We start from the raw sequence: 21,280 nt of genomic DNA, 5'->3' as shown, positions 1-21,280 counted from the left end.
AATTAATTTTTGTTTACAAAATGAGGTTTATTTTATTTCAGTGTGGATATCCAGTTGTTTGAGCAACTTTTGTTTAAAAAGTGTTTCCTTCATTCATTAGATTGACTAGCATCTTGGTTGAAAATCAATTGACCATATGTGTATGTAGTTATTTTTAGACTCTCTATTACTCTCTTCCCCACAATACTTCATTACTATTGCTTTTTATATTTTTCAGCAAATCTAAGGTTCCATCTGGTATAAATTCACTTTAATCTAAAGAAATCCTTTTAGCATTTTTTCTATTGCAGTTTTTCTAGAGATGAATTTTCTCAGCTTTTATCTGTCAGAGAATATATTTTACTTTAATTTTTTAGGGGTATTTTAGTTGAATATAGAATTCCATGTTGACCTTTTAGTTCTTTCAGTACTTTTAAGTAGTGATTTATTTGTTCTCAGGTCTCATTTATTTCTGGTAAAAAGTCATCCATCATTTTTATTTGTTTACCTGTTCACATGTGGTTGTTTTGTTTTTTTTCTTCTCCCTGTGGTTACACCTGCTCATTATCTTTGCTTTTCAGTTGATTGCCTATGATGTGTCTAGGTATATTTTCCTTTGTGTGGAGTTTACTGAACCTCGTGGATCTGTGTTGATGTCTTTCATTAATATTGGATATTTCCTGGCCATTATCTCTTCAAATATTTCTTTTGTTCCATACTCTCACTTCTCTTCTCTGGGACTCCAATTATATCTATATTAAATGATTTGATATTATCCTACAGATCTCAGATGATTTTCCCTCATTCTTTTCTCTCTTTGTTTTCAATTTGGATACTTTCCATTTAGCTCCCCTGATGCTTTCCTGTTAACCCATCTAATGAATTCTTTATTTCTTGCATTTCATTATGTTTGTGTAGTTACTATGTTTCTGCTAATAGTTCCCATTTCTTCATGCATGTTGTCCACATTTTCCACTAGACTGTTTAGCATTTTAATCAGATTTATTTTAATGAACCCAAATGATAATTCAATCAATATCTGGGTCATCTCTAGTTTTGTTTCTATTGAACCATTCCTCTGTTACCAGGGATCTCATTTTCTTGCTTTTCACATGTCTTGTATATTTGATTGTATGCTGGACATATTGTATTTAAAAAAAACAGCCTGAAGTAAATATCACTTACCTTCAAAATGGGGCATGCCCAATTCTTGTTTCAGCCACTTGAATAGTGGCTCAGTCTATCTGATATATATTTGACCTAGATCTGGGCTTTACTACAGTTTTAGTTTGATTCAGTTCATCATTAGCTTCAAATATTTTGAAGGCAGAACCAGAACTTTCCCTTCAGTGAGGCCTGGGTTTTGGGCATTGGCAAGATTTCAGAGAGATCACTTTGTTTCAGAGCCAAGATGTCAACCTTTGGTAATGTGGAGATCTCTGTCTGCTTTACAGTCTAGTTACTAGGTTTTTGAGGTCAGTGGGATAGAGGGTTGGGAAGGTGTTTCTCTCAGCTCCTGCATGTGCCCTACCCTTAGTATTTTGAGGATGAATGCGCCAATGCCTGGGGGATGGGTCTGTCAGTTCTCCTGCCTTCAAGAGTGTCTCTGATGGATTTCTCAGCATTGCCCCCTCATTTTGAAAGGGTATCTTGCGCTCAGGAGAGGCTCCACTCACTTTAAGGGCAGGAGTGAGCTGTTTCAGCTTTTCTCTTACCCACCCCCTCCCACTATTGATCTCCTACCTCCCCGTATTTGGTTATAATCTAGGAGATAAGATTGGTGGGTAGGTGCAGACTTTTTCTGTGGATTTGGGTCCTCTAGATTCTAACGCCAGCCTTCATGAGGCTGTTAAAATTTTGTTAAATGTCAACCCGTTTCTCTTTACTTCCTTGTGGATTCCTCTTCCTAACATAGTTCAGCTAGCACTACTGTGTTTCCCCGAAAATAAGATCTAGCTGGACCATCAGCTCTAATGCATCTTTTGGAGCAAAAATTGTAATATAAGACCCAGTCTTATGTTAGTTAAGACCCGGTCTTATATTATATATAGTAAAATAAGACCGGGTCTTATATTAATTTTTGCTCCAAAAGACACATTAGAGCAGATGGTCCAGCTAGGTCTTATTTTTGGGGAAACACTGTATGAGCAGCCATGGGTCTCTTCTATGCTATGAAGGACTTAGCACTTTCTGGAGACTGGTTCATTTAAGTTTCTTTATGTCCTCAGCTTTCTAGTGAGTTAAAATATTTTCTATTTTTCAGCTAATCTGGCCTTTTCTTTCTTTCTTTGCTAGAGTGGGATCTATATACGTTTCTACATCCAAATGAGAAGTGAATTCTAGGAATGGGGGTTTAAAAATGGTTTCATTTACATATTTTATTAATTAGTTTTTAAAATTAAAAATACATGGATAATAATAAGTTAAATTTTATAGTATATTAAACAGAGAAAAGCAAATGATTTTCCGATTCTCGGTCCCCTAACCCTCTCTACTCCTTCTACAAAGACAATCGTCATTACTAGTTTCTTTTGATTTCTTCTCAAAAATTTATTTATAAAACGTGATTATCTCCCTCCTAGTATTTTAATACAAATAGAAGCATGCTGTATTCTCTACACTTTGCTTTTCTCACATAACTATTTTACTATCTTGAAAAGTCTTTTAAAGACTGCAAAATATGTCTTAGTATGGATGTACTATGGTTTATTTAAACAATTCCTGATGATGAACATTTGGGTTGTCGCCAGTATTTTTTTCCCCACAAACAATGCAGTATATATGTCTTTGTCCACATTTACTGTTGAGTAGATGTGTAGAATCGGGCATAATTGAAATGCTTCATAATTGAAATGCTTCATGAAACCCCCTAGAGCTTCACATTATTATTATTTTTTAAATTTTTATTAGGGAATATTGGGGAACACTGTGTTTTTCCAGGACCCATCAGCTCCATGTCAAGTCGTTTTCACTCTAGTGGAGGGCACAGCTCACTGGCCCTTCTGGGAATCAAACTGGTGACATTGGTGTTATGAGCACTGCGCTCTAACCAATTGAGCCAACCAGCCGCTCCCTTCATACTATTTTTAAAGTATTTCCCAAGGTGTTGTCTGGTCTCCCGGGAGCTGGTGGTATGGGTTCGGGGTAGGGGGACTGAACACCACAAAGGACACATAAGGTACTGGAGATTGCCTGGCAGATGGTATCAGAACAAAGCTGGCTGCAGACCTCATCAAAGTAGGACTGACATATTGAAATATTTAAAATGTAGGAACTCAGTTGTAACGCCTTCATTATACATATATTGGGTGTGTTAAAAAGTTGCTGATGTCCAATTCCTCTCCTGCTTTCTCAGCTTCTACCATGGATGGAAAAAGGATAAATTCCATTTTTGGATTGCCTTACCCAGCGGTATGACTTGAATGACCCTGATAGCAAGGTCACTTCTAAGGTTTTCTAAGGGAAATGAACACTCATGTGTCACATGAGAAGCATTGTCTATGTGATTCTGGGATTTTCCTGTGACTATGTTAGGTTTTTTTGAGGAGATTTTTCTAATTACCTGTCTAATTAAAGCACATTGTTTAGTTATTACAATTTGAGAAACCAACATGCTTTTTTATGGAATACGCCCTTGCACAGAAAGGGCGTTTTCTCTTAAACCTGGGGTTAAAGGAGAGATTTAGAAACATGATGATGATGATGATGATGATGATAAGAAGAAGAATAGCTTCTGTTTAATAACATAGGCATAAAGAATGTCATTTACTCCTCACAGGACCCCTTTCAGGGAGATTTTATATATTGGGAAGCACGTTCATAAGCTCTCCACCAACATCTTCCCTAAGTCTCCCCATTTCAGTAATTGATTGTACTATTCATGCAATTATTTTTAAAGTTAGAAATCTTCCTGTAATTCTCTCTCTCTCTCTCTCTCTCTCTCTCTCTCTCTCTCTCTCTCTCTCTCTTTCTCTCTCTCTCTATCTTTAATCTCTTCCTCATTCCCCCATATCCAGTTCTCACCATGGAAGGTTGGTTTTACCTCCTTCGTTTCTGAGAGTCCACTCACTTTTCCTGACCCATCACTGTACTCCAAGCGGACTGCTTCATCATCTGTTTGCAGCATCCTTTAGTCTCCCCTAGGTTATCAATGTTTGTCTCACTCTCAAGCCATTCTCTACTCATTATCTAACATGACTTCCTTAAATGTTCATTCTGACAGTGCTATTTCTGGCTCAGAAATAGTCTCTAGTCCCTCAGAAAACCTCTATAGTCCCTTCCCAATGTCCTTCGAATAAAATCCCTCACATGGGCTCTGTGGACCTGCACTAGTCTAGCCTACCTCTCCACCTGTGTGACCAACCCTCTTCCCCACGCCTCCCACACTGGTCTTTCTGTCTTGCAAACTGGCCAAACTTTTTCCATCCTCTGGGCCTTTGTATGAGCTCTTCCTTTGCCTTAGAATTCTTCCCTGGCCTGCTCATGTCCTCAGTCCCCTTCCCCAAGCGAATGCCTTATTCTTTAGGTCTCATTTTAAACATCTCTTACCCAGGGAAACTTGCCTCTAGAAACAAGTCTAGATTGGATCTCCCTGTTATTTGCTGTTACTACTCTATATTTCTCCTCCTTTGCATTTACCACAATCCTAATTATATAGTTATGTTGTTCTTTTTTTTATTTTTCTCTATTATTGGAAGAGATAATACATCCATATAGTACAAAATTCAAATTGCACACATAGTATAGAGTAAAATATCTCTTCCCTTCCCTGTCCCTCTACCACCCAGTTCTTACAAGTAAACACTTACAGCTTTGAATATCCTTTCAGAGATAATTGCTAAGTATACAAGCAATTATGTACATAATATTCCTCTTTATTTTCACCTTCCCTTTTGTTAACACAAGACACTACATACATTTATCTGCACTTGTTTTTATCTGTTAATAATATAGCTTGATAATTCTTCTATATCAATATATAAATAGTTGCCTCTTTCTTTTTCATGAACCGTATTGTATGGGCTTATGATTATTTAACCTCAATTATTTAGGTTGTTTTCAGTCTTTGGTCATTACAAACAGTGCTGCACTGACTAACTTTGTATGTAAAGTCATATCCCACATTTATACCTATAGAATAAATTCCTAGAATTGAACTAATTGAGTTAAAGATCATCTGCATTTTTAATTTTGGTAGTTATTGCCAAACTACTCAATGGAGGTTGTACCGACTCACATTCCCCCTAGCCACAGATGAAGAATGCATGTTTCCTCACAACTATGTCCATGAAAATTTTTATTTTTTGCCAATCTAAGAGGTGGAAAGTATCTCTTGGAAACTTTGATTTGCATGTTTTTTTCTTCCTTGCAGAGTTATGTTTTCATGTGTTTAACAACCATTTGTAGTTCTTATTTAGTGAACTCTTTTTTCATAAACTTTGCTTATGTTATTATTTAATGTCTGCTTCCCTTGCTAGTTTCTAAGGTCGGTCCTCCGGGTGCAAGGATCCTGTTATGTTTTGTCCAACACGTAGTTCCTGGTACTGGGATGAATGATGCTCAAAAAATGACTGGCTCATGTCCTGCAATAGTCATGTCTGGAACTCATGTTTGATTCCAAAGCCCACACGTACCCATGATCATCCAGTGGGAAGACCAAGCATTTAATTCACTGCACCAGGGGCCAGATGGGGAATGTAAAATGCTGAAGTGTGCTGGGAAGTGAGGCCTGGCAAAAAGGTGAACAAATGCCTATCTACAGTTGCAGTGTTTTCAGATCTATTTCTTTCCTTGCCTTGGAGGTATGCAGGCTCATTATGGGATCTTTATTTAACCTGAAGCTGTGTTTTTGGCTTTCTTGTGAAATCTGATTTTTGTCAATGTAAGAATGTCCAAAATTGTTGGGATTTTTTAATAAAAATTTATTTGCGCCAAATAGAGCATACATATGGAAGCAAGATCTCAACAGACTGAGAAAAGTCTCAGAAAGACAGTTTGTAGCAGCTTTTATGCATTTGGAATTAAGGCAGGAACTAAGGAAGATTACACGAAGGTGGGAGAAAGCAAGGTGGGATTGGATTACGGATAGTTAACATAAAAATTAATATAAGACCCAGTCTTATTTTACTGGGTATAATATAATATAGTATATAATATAATATAATATAATATAATATAATAAATATAATATAATTAATATAATATAATACCTTGTCGTATAATAATTTTTGCTCCAAAAGACACATTAGAGCTGATTGTCTGCTAAGACACATTAGAGCTAATTGTCTGGCTAAGTCTTATTTTCGGGGAAACACGGTAGGTGAATTTGTCATTGTGCAAATATCAGAATGCACTCACCTCACACAAACCTAGATGGAATAACCTACTATACATCTAGGCTAGATGGTATAGCTTATTGCTCCTAGGCTACAAGCTTAGGTTACTCTACTGAATACTGTAGGCAATTGTAACACAATGGTAAGTATTTGTGTATCTAAAAATATCTACATATAGAAAAGGTACAGTAAAAATATGGTATAAAAGATAAAAAAGGTCCACCTGTACAGGGCACTTACATGAATAGAACTTGCAGGAGTGGAAGTGGCTCGGGGAGTCAGTGAATGAGTGGTGAGTGAATGTGAAGGCCTAGTACGTGACTGTACACTACTGCAGACTTCATACACACGGTATACTTAGGCTACACTAAATTTATAAAACAGCACGAGATAAAATCAAGCACAAGAGAAAAACAATGCCATCAAGAGTCACAGTAAACACGAGATGTATGAGGCTACTGTCAGTGTAACACAGCATACTACTTTATAGCAAATTTTGTTTAAGTAGAAAGAGTACACTCTAAAATAACAAAAGTATAGTAAATACATAAGCCTGCAACATAGTTATTATCAAGTATTATGTACTGTTCATAATTGTATGTTCTATACTTTCATTTGACAGATTTGTTTATACTCGCATCACCACAGACACGTGAGTAGCGCATTGTATTGTGTTTCATTACAACTTAGGACAGCTACAATGTCACTAGGTGATAGGAATTTTGTATTATAATCTTATGGGACCACCTTCACTGACCAAAAGGTTGTTATGCGAGGCATGACTATAAACCTAAGTGCGTGGGAGCATCCATTCATTTGGAGGGAGCACTGCGCTGCCATCCCAGGTGTGCTGATCACGCCAGCAAGCCCGGTCAGGGGTTTCCCCAGCAGAGTCTTCACAACGGGTGTGGGGTAGTAGGGGCTGCCCTGGTTAAGGGAATGACTAGCTGCGCATTCCTTCCGGAAAACCCTCCAAAAGCAGCCGGGGCGATGCTTCCCGCTCTTTGATTTCCTTCCCAGCTCAGGCCCCGCCCCACTTCTCCAATCCTACAACTTCCGTTTGCTTGGTCGTCTGGGAAACCGCTGACTTCCGGCCGTGCAGCAGTGGGCGGAGCCAAGATGGCTGAGGAGAGACTCCCTTCGGTGAGCGCCGCGGTTGTTTACTGTGGGGCCGCAAGGCGGGCCTGGACAGGGCAGTAGTGCCCGGCGGGGCGCAGCGTAGCAGGGCGGTGAGGCGGGCTGGCGGGCGGCCTCCGTCCCTCGCAGCTGCCCTGGGAGGACTGCGCAGCCGCGGGGAGCGGCGGCTCGGGGTGGGCGGGGGACGCGGTCCAGCTCCTGGGAACGGTGGGCCTGGAGCGAGGTGAAACTCTTTGCCTCGCTGTGCCCGGGGTCCCTTCTTGGGGTACGCTGGACGGTAGAGGGAGATTTTCATCAGAAATGGTTCTTTTCCTACCCCCACCTTTTCTGTCTCGTTGGGTTTGGAAAGGCACCACCAACTTGTGGAAGACGGTTCCAGTAAATACCTTGGATTAGGAATTACATGTGACAAAGCCTGGAAGCAAGCTGTCACTGCCTTCTGCCGGTGCGGCGGGACCATGTTTCTCCTTTGTTGTGATTAAGGTTAGGAAAGGACTCTAGGGATTCAGCTGGTTTCAGTTAAGTGTTGATTACATTCCCCAGAATTGCTATTACAAAGCCCAGATGAATTCGGGATGACCCAGGAGTAGCCGTTTCTGAGGTATATTCATAATTGGATATTATTTCTGTAAAGTTCCAAGTGTGAAACTTTGTTTACCTTATTTTAGTATTGTTTCAAAGCATGTTCTGCTCATTTGTTAGAATGACTTTAGTTATTTATTCGGAATTTATTGCCCTTTGAAAAACGCCCTGGAAAACATAGACAAAGTAGTAGTCTTTAGCTGATTGTTTTACAATTTAGTTTTGGCTGTTGAGGAGCAAGGCCATTATTATCTGTCAGTAGATTTATTTGTTTTCTATTCTCTTTATATTTGCGGAGAAATCAGATTATTTTAGTGTAATCAGAAAACTCAGTACAAAGCAGGAGGCCCAAAGCAAAGATTTTTGTTAAGCTATGAGTAAAAAAAAGAAAATAGCATGATTAATGTTATTAGGTTTTAGATAATTGGAAACATTACCAAAGAAAATATTTCACCTACTTTTATATAATCTTAGATGTGAGGTATCGTGGTAACATGACATTGCTACAAATACACCTTTTTCTCTAGCACCCGTGGCAGGTATAGAGAGGTGTTCAGGAGTAGAATGTGGACTTGGTTTCTGTGGTGGCAGAATTGTCTTGTGCTTTTGAATCGCTAATAGTGTTTTAAAGAGAATGACTTTTTTGTTTTGCTATGACTTTAGCACTTGAGCCTCAAGTTTAATTATTTTCATTATTGTCAAGTTTATTGCTAGCATTGTTATATTTATAGTAATTTTATCTTTTCAAATTACCACTGCATGGAAATTTGAATTTCTGTCTTTTTTGGAAATGATCTGGCATCTTGTAATACAATGACGCCACAATCCTACTCCTAGACCTGCATCCTATCAAAATAAAAGCAAAACATAAGCATGTAATACAAAGGTGTTCATTGCAGTACTGTTTATAGTGGTGAAAAGCTGGAAACAGAGTGAATGCCTGATAGTAGAGTAATAGATGACTTATGATACCCTGTTTCCCCGAAAATAAGACTTAGCCAGATAATCAGCTCTAATGTGTCTTTTGGAGCAAAAATTAATGTAAGACCCGGTATGACATGACATGACATGACATGACATGACATACCTGGTCTTATGGTAAAATAAGACGGGTCTTATATTAATTTTTTCTTCAGAAGACGCATTAGAGCTAAGTGTCTGGCTAGGTCTTATTTTCGGGGAAACACGGTAGTTCCATACCTAGGAATATTATGCAGCCATTAAAAAGGATGTTAGAACTATATATGTTGACTTGGAGAGATTTGTATGGTATATATTTAAATAAAAGCTAGATGTGGAGTGGAGTATATCCTAATTTAGTGTGATCCTTATTTTGTGACACAAAGAAAAAAACACATGGATCTGTAAATATGGACATACAGATGTGGAGAAGACAAAGACTTAAATCTCATAGAGAGAGCTTTGAACACATGCGTGATTAAAAGTCTATGAATGGGGCCGGCCCGGTGGCTCAGGCGGTTAGAGCTCCGTGCTCCTGACTCCGAAGGCTGCCGGTTCGATTCCCACATGGGCCAGTGGGCTCTCAACCACAAGGTTGCCAGTTCAATTCCTCGAGTCCCGCAAGGGATGGTGGGCAGCGCCCCCTGCAACTAAAATTGAACACGGCACCTTGAGCTGAGCTGCCTCCCGGATGGCTCAGTTGTTGGTTGGAGCGCGGGCTCTCAACCACAAGGTTGCCAGTTCAATTCCTCGACTCCCGCAAGGGATGGTGGGCAGCGCCCCCTGCAACTAAAATTGAACACGGCACCTTGAGCTGAGCTGCCGCTGAGCTCCCGGATGGCTCAGTTGGTTGGAGCCTGTCCTCTCAACCACAAGGTTGCCGGTTTGACTCCCGCAAGGGATGGTGGGCTGTGCCCCCTGCAACTAGCAATGGCAACTGGACCTGGAGCTGAGCTGAGCTGCGCCCTCCACAACTAAGACTGAAAGAACAACAACTTGAAGCTGAACAGAACCCTCCACAACTAAGACTGAAAGGACAACAATTTGACCATTGTTCCCCAATCAAGTCCTGTTCCCCTTCCCCCAATAAAATCTTAAAAAAAAAAAAAAAAAAAAAAAAAAAAAAAAAAAAAAAGTCTATGAATGCTGCAGTAAAGGCCGTGAGGCCAGGAGACATCCCAGCAAAATGGAGTGAAACTATCACAATGTGAGGTAGTTTTGTTTACTTAGGATTTGGCTAATAATACTAAATAGTTAGGATTATTAGTAGTCCTTAGGGAGAAAAATTGGGGACTGATACTTATATTTTATTTAAGAACATATAATAAATGATTTAGAGATCTTTGAAAAAAAACTGAGCAAATACCTCTGGCTTCCATGATTTATACTTATAAAATTTTTTGTAGCTCCCTAATACCTATTATTTGATGTATTTGTATAAACAACTGTGTTCTAGTAAAGTTTAAACCTTTCAAACACAAAACAAAAATTACTGTTGATTTGATTCAGATAGAATGAATGCCTAGCACATATCAAGCGTTACATGAATAATCATTAGATGCGTAAACGATTGATGACAGAACTACATAAAAGTGAAGAAAGAACAAAACAAAAAAAAAAGAAAAAAAAAATAATTTATTCTACATACATCCCAGCTATAAATGAGATCAAGTAGGCTAATAGAATCCTTTCCATCTCAGAATGTTCTGGAGAATCTTTTGAGAGACTCATCAACAAAAAAGATTGTAATGTATTTAAATTCTACTTTGTGTAGGAAGAAGGGTTGCTGAAGAAGCTTTTTGAACCTTTAAGATTCCTTACTTGGTATATTCCCCAAAGTTGAAAAAAAAAGAAAAAAAATCCCAGATCAGAAAACAATAGAGGGCCACTGGATGGCTCAATTGGTTAGAGCGTGAGCTCTCAACAACAAGGTTGCCAATCAACGGCAACTGGACTTGGAGCTGAGCTGCGCCCTCCACAACTAGATGGAAGGACAGTGACTTGGAGCGAATGGGCCCTGGAGAAACACACTGTCCCCCAATATTCCCCAATAAAATTTATTTTAAAAAAAGACAGCAAAAACAATAGAGGTCTTTTAGCATTTTAAAAACAACTGTGTGGAGGTATAATATACATACCATAAAATTTACGCTTTTTAAGTATAGTTTGATTAATTTTAGTAACTTCATATAGTTGCACAACCATCACCACAATTTATGTCCATCATTCCAAACAGTTCATTTGTGTCCATTTGCAGCCAATCCCTACTAATGACATCAGCCCACCGTTGATCTGCTTTCTGTCTCCATAGTTTTGCCTTTTCTAGCAATTTCGTATAGTGGAACCACACAATATGTAGTCTTATGTGTCTGACTTTAATTTAGCATGTTTTCTGAGGTTCATCCATATTGTTACATGTAACAGTAGTTTGTTCCTTTTTATTTCTAAGCAGTATTCCACTGTATTTAATATACAGTTTTGTTTATCCACCAATTGATGGACATTTGGTTTGTTTCTTGGTTTGGGTTATGAATAATATGAATATTGGCATACAGGTTTATGCATGGATATGTTTTTGTTTCTCTAGGAGGAATTGCTGGATTGTATGGTAAGTGTATGTTCCAAAAATCTGCCAAACTATTTTCTAGAGTCTACCATTTTGCATTCCCATGAGCAATGCATGAGGGTTTCAGTTTTTCCACATCATTGTCAAAACTTGGTATTGTCAGTCTTTTTGATTTTGGCCATTATAATGGATGTGTACTCATGATTATTTTGGTTTTAATTTTTTAATGAATAGTGATACTGAGTACTTTTATATATGCTATTCATATCTCTTTAGTGAAGTGTCTACAAATCTTTTGCCCATTTTTAAATGGGTTATTTGTTTTATTAAGTTTTCTGTATTCTTTAAATCAAGACAATAAAATAAAATAATAATTTACTCTCTTTTATTTTGAGGATTAATTGTTGTTATTGTGAAATATATCTCATCTCTAAAAGGATGAATAAAAGGTTATATTAACGTTATGAAGAAAAATATAATGGAAACTTGTGTTCCCACCTCACAGGTTAAGAAATGGGTCATTAACAATAACTAGGAAACCTCCTATATCTCTCTTCCCTGCTGCATGTTCCTCCTTCCCCATCAAATAATCTCCTTCCTCAATTTTATGTTTTATTTTGCTTTTCTTTATAGTTTTGTCATATTTAATATAGTTTTTTAAAAAGTAATGTTTGTTTATTCATTTTTCAATGCTGTATATAGTATCCCATTATAGGAAAATACTACAATTAATTCATCCATTCTAATAAATAGAGATTTGGGTTATTTCTGATTTTTACCTTTTTGAAGTATTTTTGACAAATAAAGTTATAAGTTATTTAAACTTATGCATATACATTGTGAAAGGATGCCTGCCATCAATTTAATTAACACACCCACCACCCTCCAACCCTAGCCCCTTCTTTCTTGTTTTTGTTTGTGAGAACACTTAAGTCTATTGTCTTAGCAAATTTCAATTATACAATACAGTGTTATCAACTGTAGTCACCATGTTATACATTACTTCCTTAGACCTTACTCATCCTGTAGGTGAAATTTTGTACCCGTTCACCAACCTCTCCCTATTTCTTTCACCTCCCAACCCCTTTTCTACTCCATAAATTCAATATTTTTTCCTTCTGATTTTTAGTTATTAAAAAGAATATTGCTACGAATAGGACCAGGACTAGAGTAAGGCAAAGTTTTAGGAGTAAAAGTGTCTCAGACCTGCCTGTGAACATTCTGAAATAGGTCTCCTGATGTAAGAGTTTCTCTAGGGTATTTCCACAAATGGAGTATTGGGTTTTGGGGCGTATACATCTTCAACTTTATTACTTATGGGAAACTCTAAGGTGGTTGTAACCATTGATATTTCTACCACCAGTTCCTGTTGCTTACATCCTTGATATTGTTACAGCTTTAAATTTTGTCAGTTTGGTTGGTATGAAATGAAGTGTTAATGTGATATTAATTTACATTTCCCTGATTATTAATGAGATAGAGCATCATTGGTTGTCTCTTCCTGTTCTGTGCAATGGCTGGTTTATATGTTTTGCTTATTTTTCTACTCTGCTGTTTGTTTTTCTTACTGATTTGTAGTTACTTACAGATAGTGGCTGTTAATCCTTTGCCATTTTTTTGGATGTTTTGTATTGCAAATATCTTCTCAGTTTTCTGTCTTTACTTATTTTTTGGAATAGAAGTTATTAATTTTAATGTAGTTGAATATTTAGATCTTTTTATTTTTAAATTTATTTTTCATAATTGACATACATATTATCTAGTTTCAGGTGTACAACATAGTGCTTAGACATTTATGTAACTTATACATACAGTGACCATGCTGATTAGTATCCATCCGACACCATACGTAGTTATTACAGTGTTGTTAACTATATTCCCTGTGCTGTACTTTACATCCCTGTAACTCTTTTTATAACTGGCAGTTTGTAATTCTTAATTCCTTTTACTTTTTTCACCCATCGCTCCTCCCATCTGGTGACCATCAGTTTGCTCTGTGTATCTATGAGTCTGTTTTTGTTTTGTTTGTTCATTTATTTTGTTTTTTAGATTCCACATGTAAGTGAAATCATATGGTATTTGTCTTTCTCAGTCTGACTTATTTCACTTAGCATAATACCGTGTAGGTCCATCTGTGTTGTCTCAAATGTCAAGATTTCATTCACTTTATTGTGTACCAGGGGTGCCAAAAAAAGTATACATATTTTAAGAGCTGTTATCTACGCTCAAGCAGTAGTTCGCTGTAATCAGAAGTGTCTGGACGCTGATAGTAACCACTTTGAGCACCTCTTGTAATTACAGACGTCAAACGTGACTTGTATTCCTCTTTTGTAATCAGTATATATTGAATATTACAATTAATACAGTTTTTTCCTTTCTTAATATGTGTATATGTTTTTTTGGCACACTCTGTCTATGGACCACACCATCATCTGTTGATGGGCACTTAGGTTGCTTCCATATCTTGGCTATTGTAAATAACACTGCAGTGAACAGAGGGGTGCATGTATCTTTTTAAATTAGTGTTTTGGATTTCTTCGGATAAATACCCAGAAGTGGAATTGCTGGTTCACATGCTAGTTCTATTTTTAATTTTTTGAGGAACCTCTATAGTGGCTGCACCAACTTAGAACTCCACCAGCAGTACATTGAGGGTTCCCTTTTTCTCTACATCCTCGTCAACATTTGTTGATTTATTGATGATAACCATTCTGACAAATGTGAGGTGATATCTCACTGTTGTTTTTATTTGCTTTTCTCTGATGATTAGTGATGTGGAGCATCTTTTCATATGTCTATTGGTCATCTGTATGTTCTCTTTGGAGAAATGTCTATTCAGGTCCTCTGCCCATTTTTTAATAGGATTGTTTGTTTTGGGGGTTTAATAGGATTGTTTGTTTAAGCTATATGAGTTCCTTATATATTTTGGATATTAACCCCTTACCAGATAGATCATTGGTGACTATCTTCTCCCATTCAGTAGGTTGTCTTTTCGTTTTGTTGATGGTTTCCAAACTTTTTAGTTTGATGTAGTCCTGTTTGTTTATTTTTTCTTTTGTTTCCCTTGCCCAAGGGCACATACCCAAAAAAGAAAAAATATTGCTAAGAGTGATGTCACAGAGTTTTACTGCCTATGTTTTCTTCTAGGAGTTTTATGGTTTCAGGTCTTACATTTAAATAATGGTGTAGTTTCATTTCTTTGCATGTATTCTTGCAGTTTTCCCAACACCATTTATTGAATAGACTGTCTTTAACCCATTGTATATTCTTGCCTCCTTTGTCATAGATTTATTGACCATATAGGCGTGGGATTATTTCTCGGCTCTCTATTCTGTTCCATTGATCTGTGTGTCTTTTTATGCCAGTACCATGCTGTTTTGATTACTGTGGCCTTGTAGTTGAGTTTGATATCAGGTAGCGTGATATCTCCAACTTTGTTCTTCTTTGTCAAGATTACTTTGGCTGTTCAGAGTTTTTTTTTGCGTGTGTGGTATTTTAATAGGGATTACATTAAATCTGTGGATTGTTTTGCATAGTATGGACACTTTAATGATTTTAATTCTTCCTATTCATGAGCATGGTATATCCTTCTATTTATTTGTATCTTCTTCACCTTTCTTTCTTCAGTGTCTTACAGTTTTCTGAGTGCAGGTGTTTTACCGCCTTGGTTAAATTTATTCCTAGGTCTTTTTTTTTTTTACGCAATTGTAAATGGGATTGTTTTTCTTAATTTCTCTTTTAGCTAGATCTTTTCTTAATTGGTTTGTGCTTTTATATTTTGTTGAAGTAATCCTTTCCTACCTTATATTTTTTTCTAAAGGTTTTAAAATTTGCCTTTTCCAATTTAGTCTTCAGTCTGTTTTCATTCATTTTCATTTTCCTGATACATTTTTCATTTTCCTTTCATTTTTCTCTTGAAGTCTATTTTGTATGATGTTAATATTGCTACTTTGGTTTTCTATTTCCCTGGTGTATCTTTAGCCATTTTTTAAAACTTTGTTTTTCTTTATATTTTAGATGTGTCTTTATACAAATAGCATACATCTAGATTAAAAAAATTCATCTCATAATCTGGCTTTTAATTGAAGAATTTCATTTTTTTTCTCCTTTTCTTACCCCCACCCCCTTTTGGCTGAGTTACTTTATTTTTCTTTCCCTTCTGCTCGCATTTCATTCCTTGGAAGTTATATATTCTGTTCTTTAATTTTCCGTTAGTGAGTATCCCAATTGTTTTTTAAATAACACATACTTAAAGTTCTAACTTAAATCTGAATAATACAGGGATCATTGAATGCTTTATTACCCATTGCCTTCTGCTAATTCATTCCATTGTTGTTCAGTTTTGTAGTTTTTATATTTCTCAATTCAACACCACAAATTATACTCTTTATTTGTTTTATTCAGTCAGTAGATACTTAGAATATTTCCACATTTTACCGATTCCTTTGCTCATTCCACACTTTAATTCTGGGCTGTTTTCCTTTTTCCTAATGAATATCCTTTAAAAGTTTATTTAGTGAGTCTAAAAACTTTCAAATTTTATTTCTCTGAAAGTTGTTTTAATTTGTCATTGTTCTTGAAAGTTAGTTTTGATTCATCTAAGAGTTAGACCAAGGGTTTGCAAACTGTTTTCCAAAGGGCCAGTAATAAGTATTTTCGGCTTTGTGGGCCATACAGTCTCTTTCTCAAGTAACTCAACTATGCAGTTGTAGAGTGGAAGCAACCACAGACAATATGTAAGCATGTGAGTGTGACTGTGGTCTGATAAAATTTTGTTGTCAGACACTGACATTTAAGTTTTACGTAATTTTCATATGTTATGAAATATTCCAATTTTTTTTTTTAACCATTAAAAAGTGTAAAAACTATTTTTAGCTTGTGAGCTGTATAAAAACAGGCTGGATTTGATCTGTAGGCCAGTTTTTGCTGACCTTGTATCTGGATTAACATTTCTTTTACTTAGCACCAGACACTTGGGAGTAATTATTCTTGTATTATCTTAGTGCTGTAACCATCTTCCATTTTTAATTGTTGAGAAGTCAGCTGTCGATCTAATTGTCCTTTCTTCATAGGTAATGTAGTGATATGTTTTTCTTTGGTTGCTTTTAAGAACTTAGTGTCTCTGTGCAGGTTCCTGAGATCTATCTAAGTGTGGATTTATTATTTCATTTAACCTGGTCAGGATTGGTTGAACATCTAGAATCTAAAGATTAATGTCTCTCATTATTTCTGGAAATTTTCAGCCATTATTTTTGCTCATTTTATATCAAACATTGGAAGTAGATATAAGAAAAATCCACATGAAGATTTTCTGCAAAGTTGTAGTGTAAGATATAATATTATATTCCCCTTAAAAAAACCCAACTCCCTCCTAGTATTGAGTGCTAGACAATTTCTGTGTAAATAACCTCATAAGCGCCCTCTTATTAAAGTTATCACTTTGGTTTGGCTGGTGAGAAGTATAGCATTAAGTATAATACTGATATTCACATTTTATCATGCATTATAATTATACATTATAAATACACATTTTAAGTATGTATTATAAATATGCATTTTACATTATTAATAGTTTGGATAGCAAAAGTATGACTTGACATTTGTTTTTTAAACTATGTTCAAAATAATTATTTGTACCTGTATGCAGTTAATGGATTAATTGCATGATTGGAGAACTACTGGTGATTGTTATTTGAATGCTTCTTTAAGTTTGCAAGATTTATGGTGGTACGCTAACACAGACTTCATTCATTTCAGAGAACTCAGTTTCCTGCATCTGCTGAATCTCAAAAACCCCGGCTCAAAAAAGGTCTGTATACAATTTCATTGAATGTGTACATTTACACAGATTTCTCTTATTGTTTCTCTGTTCTATTCTGTATGCATTAGAGCTTTAAAAAATGTGATTGTTGGCAAAAGCAGTATTCGTCTAATTGTTCTGCCATATCTAGCTTTTATTTCAGAGTTGTTAGATATTATGGGATTGATTTTTACCCGTAAATGTGTTTAAATGGAGTTTTATTATTATTATGTACATATGTACTGATTTTCTACTTGTGGAAAAAAACACTAAAAAAATTCCCATAAGTACATACCAGGCCTGAAATAATCTCATGTATAGTTTAAGTATAAGGTTTTATAAAAATTGAGTCTGGGAAGCCTAACTCAGTGAAGACCTATACTGTAAAGAGCTGCATTTTACAATCTGATAGAGACATGTTATATTTATTTAGAGGAACAGAATTCCTTCATTTGTTAATCTATAAAGTCTTAGGAGGGTTTGTATCCTGTTGTAGGTTTGTATCCTGTATTTTCGATACTCTCCCATGTCTAATGGACTAGGTGTACTAGCTACTCACCAGGCATTGGAGACTACCTGAACTTTTTATTTAGTTTGTTATTTATTCATTTATTCATTATATTCTAGATAAGGAAACCAAGGCTGAGTGGAAGGGGCGTGACTTGCTCATGGTCTTGTGTGGAGCTCTTGTCTGCATACCTGAGTTACAGTCACGAGGCTGTGTTTTCTTTGCAGCATGTGTTTTCCTGTTGTCTGCTAAAAGTTTTAAAGTTGATTTTGTCAATAAATTGTTTTGCTTACGTGGGACATTTCTGTTACTCTTTGAAATTAATACAAGTTGTTGGAAAATACAATTGCTTCCCAGGAATTTATTTTCAAAGAGTTTTTTAGGACTGCATCTTCCATTGAAATAGCAATACATCTGTAATTTAGATTATTTGTGAAATTTAGATGTGATTCTGCCAGTATTTAACGTAATTGTTGATATTTTTTTTACACTATTTCTGGGCATGAGAATCATCTTGCTGTGATATCTGTCACTTCACTTAATTACCAGGGTGATTTGCCTAGTTAGGTGGGCCTGGTAGATAATGATATTGTCTGTCCAGTATTCTTTTTTCTTTTTTTTAAATGATTTTTTTTTTTTTTTTTAATTGGGAATGTTGGGGAACAGTGTTTTTTTCAGGGCCCATCAGCTCCAAGTCAAGTTGTTGTCTAGTTGTGGAGAGCGCAGCTCAGCTCTAAGTCCAGTGGCTGTTTTCAATCTTTGGTTGCAGTTGGTGTAGCCCACCATCCCATATGGGAATTGAAGCAGCAACGTTGTTGCTAAGAGCGCGGGCTCTAACCAACTGAGCCATCCAGCTGCCCCTTCTGCATTGTCGTCAATCTATTTGTGGAGGGTGCAGCTCACTGGCCCGTATGGGAATTGAACCGGCAACCCTGTTGCTCAGAGCTCACGCTCTAACCAACTGAGCCACCTGGCCGCCGCTGTCCAGTATTCTTTCCACTCTTTCTTCAGAGACAATCCCTGGAGGTTCAGTTGATTTCCAGTCCGGGACAACTGTAATTAGCAAACACCAATCAAGAACTGGCCAATGTCCAAGGTAGGTTGAGATCCAAAGTTTATAGTTACGGGGGAAGAGGACACATTTGATAACTCGGCTGTAGTGCCTCTTCCAATCAGTTCTGTCTCCCTTCCCCACTGCAGAGCAACCACTTTTTGATTTCTGTTATTAAAGTTAGGTTTTCCTGTTCTTGAACCCCTCATAAATATGAATATTTACCAGGTTCCAGGACCAGTGATAGGTAGGTGTTTGGAATCCAAAGAGAAATAGGGCATGGATTCTGCTTTCAGGGATTGACAATCTTCGGGGCATGCAGAATATAAGCAAATAATTAAAGTGTAGTGTTAAAGTGTATGTTCCCTAGGCCCTTTTCTTCTGAAGGTGAAACATTTGCAATTGTCTTCAGCTCTTCACATGAGATATTTACAACTTTTTGCTTTTCTTGCTTTGGTCCTCCGGTGAAATGCATTGGCCCACTTGGAAGTATAGAATTCAGGACTAAATAGAATGTTCCAGGTGTGGTGTGAACAGGGCCATCTCTGCAACACAAAATCTGTTTATCTGGATCTTTTATTTCTGTTAGTCCAGCTCAAGGTTGCATTACTTTTTGGGCAACCTTTTTGTACATTGGCAATACCACTGAATTGCACAGTGGCGGGTGTCATTCATGTAGCATACAGTGGCTGCAGTATAAGTGACACTGCTACAGTTGTGCAGGGTGGTCGATGACACGGGCCCCTAAAATAGCCAGGGTATATAACCTGCTCTTCACTTGCCCTTAATTCCTGGCTTCCATAACCCATCACTTTATCTCTTGATACGGTGGATTACATTGATTGAGTTGATGCTGTATTAGCCTTGCATTCCTGGGATAAATCCCACATGGTCATGATGTATTGACCTTTTTATGTGTGGCTGGATTCAATTTGCTAATGTCTTGTTAAGGATTTTTGCATCTGTGTTCATGAAGGATGTTGGTCTATAGTTTTCTTTTTTTTGTAGTGCTTTTACCTGTTTTTGGTGTCAGGGTAATGCTTGCCTCACATGAGTTGAGAACCATTCCCTGAACTATTCTTTCTTCTTTTTCCTTGGAGATTTTGTATAGAATCAATATTATTTCTTTCTTAAATGTTGTGACAGTGAAGCAGTCAGGGCCTAGATTTCTTTTCTTTTGGAAGGTTTTTAAGTACAAACTCAATTTCTTTAATAGATGTGGGACTCTTCGGGTTAAATATTTCTTTAGAGAGAGCTTTGGTGCTTTTTTTCCTTCAACGAAATTTGTTCATTTCATCTCAGTTATCAAATATATGGGCATAAAGTTCATAGTACTCCAGTATTTTCCTTTTAATATCTGTAGGATGTTTAGTGATGTTCCCTCTGTTGTTGTTTTTGGTAATTTATGTTTCTCTTTTTATTGATCCTTCTTGCTAGAGGTTTATACATTTTATTGATCTTTTCAAAGAACCAGCTTTTGATTTTATTTTTTTCCTCTATTGTTTTTCTCTTTCAATTTCATTGATTTATGCTCTTATCTAATATTTTCTTGTGTTTAACTTGCTTTTCTTTTTGCAGGTTTTTAAGGTAGCAACTTAGATCATTGATTTGAGATCTTTTTTTTACACTTTATTTATTTTGACATTCAATATTATTTTATATTTCAGGTGTACAGCATAGTGGTTAGACATTTATATAATTTAAGAAGTGATCCCCCTGACTAGTACTCCTCACCTGGCACTATGTATGGTTATTACCATATTGTTAACTATATTCTCTATGCTTTACTTTACATCCCCATGACTATTTTGTAACTACCAATTTGTACTTCTTAATCCCTTCCCTTTTTTCACCTCCCCCCCTCAATACCTCCTTCTATCTGGCAACCATCAAAATGTTCTCTGTATCTGTAAGTTTGTTTCTGTTTTGTTTGTTTATTTTGTTAATTAGATTCCACATATAAGCAAAATCCCATCGCATTTGTCTTTCTCTGTCTGACTTACTACACTCAGCACAGTACCCTCCAGGTCCATTCATGCTGCCGCAGATGGCAAGAACCAATACACTCTCATGGGCCAGCAATATTCCCTTGTATATATGTACCACCTCCTCTTTACCATTCATCCGTTGATGGACATCCAAACCACCTCCACATCTTGGCCATTGTAAACTGTATTGCAATGAACATAGAGATGCACACGTCCCCTCGAAGTAGCATTTTGGGTTTCTGTGGATAAATACCCAGAAGTGGGATTACTGGGTTCTTCTTTGTCTCTTGTTATAGCCTTTGTTTTAAAGTCTATTTTGTCTGGTATAAGTATTGTTACATCAGCTTTTTGTTTTGTTTCGTTTTCATTTTCCT

The 21,280-nt window shown here is 36.7% G+C and overlaps 1 protein-coding gene across 9 annotated transcripts in view; it reads left to right on the top strand.

The window, feature by feature from the left end:
* Positions 1–5,711: 5,711 nt before the first annotated feature.
* Positions 5,712–21,280, top strand: part of BBS4 (Bardet-Biedl syndrome 4) — a 41,085-nt gene continuing 25,516 nt past the window's right edge. For 2 of the 9 annotated variants that reach the window (XM_074328236.2, XM_074328234.2), the window contains exons 1-5: positions 5,712–5,780; positions 6,937–6,966; positions 7,335–7,457; positions 11,581–11,601; positions 17,317–17,368. In XM_074328236.2, coding sequence (XP_074184337.1) covers positions 5,727–5,780; positions 6,937–6,966; positions 7,335–7,457; positions 11,581–11,601; positions 17,317–17,368 — 280 coding nt within the window. In that variant the 5' untranslated portion in view covers positions 5,712–5,726. Of the gene's footprint in view, positions 5,781–6,936; positions 6,967–7,334; positions 7,458–7,800; positions 8,053–11,580; positions 11,602–17,316; positions 17,369–18,878; positions 18,964–21,280 lie in introns of those variants that run through there. The other 7 variants (XM_074328244.2, XM_074328241.2, XM_019735944.3 and 4 more) reach the window with 7 other exon arrangements.

Source organism: Rhinolophus sinicus, chromosome 3 (genome assembly GCF_057876585.1).
Source record: "Rhinolophus sinicus isolate RSI-liver-muscle chromosome 3, RSI-T2T, whole genome shotgun sequence".
In the NCBI taxonomy this organism is placed as follows: domain Eukaryota; kingdom Metazoa; phylum Chordata; class Mammalia; order Chiroptera; family Rhinolophidae; genus Rhinolophus; species Rhinolophus sinicus.
This window is presented reverse-complemented; position numbering and strand designations above follow the sequence as displayed.